The 7320-nt window shown below is 38.5% G+C and overlaps 1 protein-coding gene across 1 annotated transcript; it reads right to left on the bottom strand.

Moving 5' to 3' along the window:
* Positions 1 to 5187: 5187 nt before the first annotated feature.
* Positions 5188 to 6302, bottom strand: RAB9A (RAB9A, member RAS oncogene family). Its single transcript, XM_037822898.1, is given in 1 exon segment — positions 5188 to 6302. A coding segment is annotated over 1 exon segment (576 nt). The 5' UTR covers positions 6004 to 6302; the 3' UTR covers positions 5188 to 5427.
* Between the last annotated feature and the right edge of the window lie 1018 nt (positions 6303 to 7320).

Below are 7320 nucleotides of genomic sequence, written 5' to 3'. Positions count from 1 at the left end.
GTGTTAAAAATGGGGAGGCATTGGGGGAGGGATGCAATCAGCATAAACTAGAGACTGTAACTAATACAATCATTGTATCATGCTTCCTTTAATGTAACAAAGGTGATATACCAAGGTGAATGCAGATGGGGGGGGTAGGGGAGGCATGTTAGACACTTGACATTGGTGGTATTGTCTGATTCTTTATTCTACTTTGATTTAAGGTTATTTTTCCTTTTGCTGCTTCCTAGCTGTCATTTTTTTTCCTCTTTCTTTTGCCTCTCTACCTTCTTTGACTCTCCCTCCTGCCTTGTGGAAGAAATGTAGATGCCCTTATATAGATAGTGGTGAAGGTGGTGAACACATAAATGTATGACCATGCAGAGAACCATTGATTATTTACTTGGGATGGAATGTATGGTGAGTGAACAAAACCATATTAAAAAAAAAAAATGGGTTGATGACAAAACCTCAAGGGCATATACTGAGTGAAATAAGCCAGACACATAAGGACAATTATGGCAGGGTCTCACTGATAGGAATTAATTATAATATGTAAACTCATAGACATGAAATATAAGGTACCAAGATATAGGACGAGGTTTAAGAATGGGGAGTAGTTGCTTAGTATGAGCAGAATGTTCAATTAGGATGAACTTAAATGTTTGGAAATGAACAGGGGTGTTGGTAGCAAGATGTGAGAATAACTAACAGCGCCAAATGGTGTGTGAATGAGGTGGAAAGGGGGAGCTCAGAGTCATATATGTTACCAGAAGGAAAGCTGGAGGTCAAAAGATGGGAATGTATAAAACTGAATCCTCTGGTGGGCAATGTCCATGATCAACTGTAGAAATACTAGAAATCACTTCCATGAACCAGAACAAATGTATGACAATACAATTAGAAGTTAATAATAGAGGGGGATATAGGGAAGAACTATATACCTATTACAAACTATATACTACAGTTAGTAGTATTTCAACATTTTTTCATAAACAGTAACAAATGTACTATACCAATACTAGCAGTCAACAATTGAGGGGGTTGGTTAGGGATAGGGGAGGATTACAGTTTCCTTTTTTTCTTTTTTCATCTTTCACTTTATTTCTTGTCTGGAGTAATGAAAAGTTTCTAAAAATTGAACAAAAATTAAGTGTGGTGATGGATGCACAGCTGTATGAGGGTACACAGGGGGAGGTGATTGTACACTTTGGATCTTTGGATAATTGTATGGTATCTGAACAATCCCAATAAAAATAAAAAAAAAAAAGAATTGCAGTCACAAGGTTGGATTACATTAGCATTTGCACTTTTAGCCTTTTAGGTTATACACCAGAAAAAGAGGGGGTGGTCTCTTTTGTATTGTAATGAGTATGAGATCTTACTCTAAAATAGTTAACCACTGAAAAGTAATATAGCCAGATATTTTCTGTGCTAATCATGAGTATTTGAAAAATTTTATTGCATTTTGAATAACCTCAACAGGTAATTCTAAAATCCCTGTGTGAAGTTATGACCATAATTTTTTACCCTATTTATTTGATTTCTTAAATAAAGATGTTTGCCCAAAATTGTGGTACAGATTTAATTCCTGATTTTAAACTGCTGTCCCTGCCCCACCATTTTATTCCTATTTCCCATAGAAAGTCTGCAAAATAATATGACACATTAATCCCTCATACAGAGTTCAGATTACCTCAAACTAGGTGCCAGAGCTTTTAGAATGGGGGAAAAAAGATACTTGTCTGGCAACCTAGGCGTGATCCCAACCATGTTAATTGGAGAAACCCAAACATATATTTATTGTAGAGCATTCACCCTGGCCTCATGAGCTTACAATCCAGAGGGCCGTTAATGCAAGCCAGCCAGGGGCAGCAGCATGGAGCTGTGGCAGAAAGTTGTAGGGGTGGGAAGGCATTAGGCCAGGTCCTGGCTCAGCCACACGATAACAGCACCATGCAAACAGCGATCCCTTCCTCCAGGCTGGTGAGGGCTAAGTGGGAACAACCTAAACACTATGTAAGCAACTTACTATAATTAAGTACCAAGTTTCCCAGACGACTAAGACTTTGAAGGCCTTCCAGGGAGTACAGCAAGGAATGTAGGGGGTGAGGCGGGTAGCGCAGAGCTGGAGAAAGCACTCCAGGCAAGGTGTGGAGAAAATCACTGAGGTGAGGAGACAGGACTGACAAGTGAGAGGACTGAACCAGGACTGGGTGTGTGTGTGTGGGGGGGGGGGGGATGAGGGGCTAATGATCAGCCTAATAATTAGGTTAAAAAGCCTGAGAATTCAGGCAAAGCTTATATCTAGGTAAGAGATGTCACTGAAGGTTTCTGAAAACAAAGAGCAACGGGGTAAAATCAGTTTAATGGCATCCCGGGAGCCAGGAGCGCAAGAACTTTTTACAAGGGTTCCTCTGAGTGCAGGTTAAGTTGGCACTGAATTTGTCATGTTAACCCTGCCCCCCCTCAAAAAAAAGGATCCAAATAAAATGCACAAATCTGGTTCTGTCCACTTTCTACAGCTGGAAACATTTCCTAAGATGCTTCCCTGGTGCCCATATTTTACAGGTTTATAGCTAACTACCAGTCTCTACTTTGTTCACAGTGCATCTGGGTTCTGTCACTTTTTTGTCACGTCATCACTTCCAGTCTGCCAGTCCACAACATTAACTTCTCAGAAACAACACTGACTGTACAAACGCCACCTTTCACTAGCTACACTGGTGCACTCTTTCTTCTTAATACTTAATTGCCCTACAAGACACTGATGTCAGTACTAAAGTTTTTATAGAAATATAAAAAACAGTATTTTCTTTTAAGACAGGGAACATTTGGGATGTTTTTACTTCAACTGAGTATTCTTCTCACAAGGGTGATGAAAGTGACAACATTCTGGTTACGATTCTTCAGCGATGGAATTGTAGGTTTCCATCTTCCACACGGCACACTGTAAATGTGACATCAGTTGTCAATCGTACATTAGTCCACTCTGCAGGTTTAGTATTTCCCCCCTCCGTTCATAGACAGCAGAAAGCTAGCTGGACATAAAGACAGTCAGCTGCCATTTGGTGAGCAACAGTGTTATAATACTGGGGAACTCCCCCCTCCCCCAAACTGTAAAGCACGATCCAGTCCTTCCTGGGAGGCTCTGCAGCTGCGTCTCACCACTCCTGCTACCACAGTCACCACCTGCTTTTCTCCCCCATCTGTTTTCTCTTTACTGTTTTTTTTTTTCCGAATTTCTCATGTTTGTACAAGTAACAGCCAATGAACGCACCTTCCACTTGCTTCAAATGAAAGAATCATCCGATTTTCAGCTATCTTTTGCTACTGGTTGAAGAGCTTTTCTTTCAGTTATTTCCAGTTTCTTTGAAGGCTGATGCTATTCAATGAGGTTTTGTTCCTTGTACCAACTCTGCTCAGGATTCCTCTTTAGTTCTTTTCAGTGTCATGTTTGGTAAACTAGCCCGTATTCACTGAATCCATTTAAGAGAATGTTGTTCAGCCTTTCTCCATACATAAAGATCTAGTCCCTCAATCATTTTTTGCCATCCAGCTCTAGACCTTTTGAAAGCCAACAAATCTAATCCCTGAATATTTAGCTGAAAAAGTTTACTAAAGATGTTAAAAAATTAAAAACCAATAAGGTATTAGGTAAATCTATACAAATATCAAAAAATACCTTTGCTTGCCTTACATAATAAAGGCTACCCAAGAAACCCATACATGGCTGTTTCCAGGGATAGGAACTGGGTGGCAGCAGGGTTAGAAATATTTGTCCCTCATGCCTTCTGATGGTGAATCGTGGATGTACTGCTTAGTCAAAAAATTAACCAAAAAAAGCAATTACAATACCCACTGTTGACCAAGGTGTAGGAAACTGACACTTTCATATACCGATGCCAGTAGAAATGACAACTGATTCTGTCTTTTGTGAGGAAAATTTTGCAATATCAATATTTTAAATTCAAATGTCTATGAATATTTTAAATTTAAATGTCTATCAATGATTTGAATTTAGACATCCAGACAACTAATAAAATGAATGAAGTTAACCTACGGAAATATGTCCAGAATGTATTGAGAAAAGGGCAAGTTACAAAACAATGGGTATACTTTTGATTTTAAAAAAGCCCTTAGAGCAAGTCCTCTAAGGAAAAAAGAATATAAAATATCTATCAATTTGTTAACGGAAGAGTCCTGTTTTGTTTTGTTCTTGGATAGAGGATTACAGTTCGGGGGAGAAGTGTTAATTATGAATAATAAAAACTACAGCTCTCTTAACATGAGAATAAGAGATTTCCCCAAAGTGAAGATGTTTCCTTATGGCAAATTTGCCCATTATGTTAGGGAATTATATTCACAAGTTTAGCCTATTACAATGATATTCTTTATCAGTGTTTGACAATGGGTGGGGCCACAGAGAGAAATGTATCCCTCTAGGTAATTCAAACCTCACTTACCCACCCCCAGCCCCGAAGGACAACCAGCACTGGCACCCCACCCCAGCCTGTCCTTGGATAACCCGGCCCATCTACCATGAAGGATCACTGTCAGATCTGTAGGATCATCCTCAGTGGCACAGCATGTGGACTTTACTCATGAAAGGCTGCAATTTCCTTTCAAGTCTGGTCATTGGAGCAAATCCTCTAGAGTGAAAAATCGCCTTGAGAGCAAATCTCAAAGCAATGTTCAGTGATAGAAGAGATACTAAATAAATGCATGATCAAATAAAGAGGCCTTCATTTATTCTGACAGAAACTATGATCTTTCTTTGTATTTCCTCCAAGAGTGATAAAGTTAGCACCTATGTTGGGAGGGGAGGGGTACGGGTGAGGTGGAGTGTGTGGCATACAAATAATGAGTAATTACTAGTGAGATCAATCCTGATATCTAGAAAGAAAATATGAATGGTTAATTTTGAAGACAATGAAGATGTAATCAAAGAACACTGCATTACAATGCATTAGATTTTAGTCTTTAATATCTAACATTATTGCTTTAGGAAACTTTTTCCCTGAACCAAGAATGGAATGCTAATTACATAAAAATATACACACAAAAAGCAGCTCCCCATTTTCCTGGAAAAAACCACCCAACTTACAGAATATTCAAGTTTTTTGTTTTAATTATAATTAAAGTCTTGGTCACTTCACTTATTAGCTCTGTACCTTACATATTTAAATTAAAGAAACACTATTAGACAATTTTACAATTTGTAAATGTCAGGTGCTAGATTCCTCCCAGAATGAATGTGTCCCTTCACTCACCCACTAAGGAAGCAGCAATATACATTAGTTTCATTTTAGTAGTAGAAGACACATTGCTGCAAACCCTAATTCTCCTATCGACCCCTATATTTAATTTGTGTGTATGTGTGAGTTGGTTAGAATGCACCGGCAATCTCTGGAACAATCAACATAAAGATGAGTTAGGCTTGGGCTTTCAGTGCAGACTGACTGTGTCTGTCTGAATCAAGTGATCTGACTTATCCTCAGTAGCGAGAACTCTTCGAACTGCTTCCTCAAAGGCTGCTGCGACATTAGTGGCATCTTTTGCACTTGTTTTGAAGTAAGGATAGTTGCCGTTGTCTCTGCACCAGGCTTGGGCTTCTTCTGTAGACACTTGCCGTTCACTTATGTCAACCTTGTTACCCAAAATTACAAAAGGAAAGCTGTCAGGCTCTTTCAGATCTGCATAATAGATAAATTCTTTCTTCCAATTACTCAAGTTCTGGAAACTTTGAGAATCATCAACACTAAAAGTAAGCAGGCAACAGTCAGAACCTGTGTAAAAAGGCGCCCTCAGGCTTCTGAATCACTCTTGACCAGCTGTGTCCCAAATCTGCATGGTAACAAAATGTCCATCCACCTCCAAATCTTTGTTTAAAAATTCCACACCTATTGTGTGGAAGAGCTGGGTATCAAATTTATTAGTTACATATCTGTTCATAAGAGAACTCTTCCCAACGCCACCATCTCCAAGGAGAATTACTTTAAAAAGCGATGATTTTCCTGCCATTGTATATCACAAGACCTTTGATTCCAGAACCCTGTAAAATAAAAAGGTACCATTACATTCTTCTATACCTATATATTCCTCTAAATGCGTTTAAATGAAATAAACATAGGGCCCCAATTCCTTTTCGCAAAGGGAATAGCCATTAGGAAAATCTGTCATTTACTGAGCACTAAACCATGTGCCAGGCACTATCCCAGCATTAGTTCATAAAACAACTGCTAAAGGGTTACTACTCTTTCCTTTCCCCGATCAGTTTACCAAGAAGCTGGCACTCAAATAGGTCTGAACACACAGAGACCTTGCCCTTAACCACACTGCATACTCTACAAGAATCACTTCTCTACTCAAAATAAGCCCTGTCTCCATTGAGCAAAATGCAGTAAGAGTGGCAAAAGAACAGACATACAGACCAATGGAAAAGTACTGAGAGTGTACAAATAAACCCACCCACCTATGGCCAATTATTTTTGAAAAGGAAGCTAAGTCCACTCAATGGGGAAACAACAGACTCTTCAAAAAACAATGGTGGAAAAAGTGGATGTCCATATATGCAAAAGAATGAAAGCAGACTGTTACCTCATACCATAAGCAAAAATTATATATAGCAGCTAAAACTATCAAACTCTTAGAAGAAAACATATGGAAATATTTTCAGGACCTTGTAATAGGCAATGGGTTCTTAGACTTTATACCCAAAGCACGAGTAACAAAAACCAGGTAAACTGGACTTCATCACAATTTAAGACTTTTGTGCATCAAAAGACAATAAAAAAGAAAGTGTAAAGACAAACAGAATGGGAGAAAATATTTGGAAACCATACATTTGTTAAGTATTTAATATCTAGAATATATAAAGAACTCCTACAACTCAACAACAAAAAGACAAACAACCCTATTTAACAAATGGGCAAAAGACTTGAATAGAAATTTCTCCAAAGAAAATATACAAATGGCCAATCAGCACATGAGAAGATATTAAGTATCATTAGCCATCAAGATAACCACAAGATACCACTTCACACCCACTAGAAAGCCTATTACTAAAAAACAAAACAAAACAAAAAAAAAACCAAAATAAAACAGGAAAGGATGCAGAGAAATAAGAACCCTCCTTGTACATTGTTGGTGGGAATGTAAAATGGAGCAGCCACTGTGGAAAACAGTTTGGTGGGGCCTCAAAAGTTAAAACACAGAACTACAATATGACTCAGTAATCCCACTTCTAGGTATATACTCAAAAGAACTGAAAGCACGTGCTCAGACAGATAGTTGTACAACAGTGTTCAAGGAGCCTGATGTATGCAACCTACACTCAAG

The sequence above is a fragment of the Choloepus didactylus genome, chromosome Y (assembly GCF_015220235.1).
Source record: "Choloepus didactylus isolate mChoDid1 chromosome Y, mChoDid1.pri, whole genome shotgun sequence".
NCBI classification, from domain to species: domain Eukaryota; kingdom Metazoa; phylum Chordata; class Mammalia; order Pilosa; family Megalonychidae; genus Choloepus; species Choloepus didactylus.
This window is presented reverse-complemented; position numbering and strand designations above follow the sequence as displayed.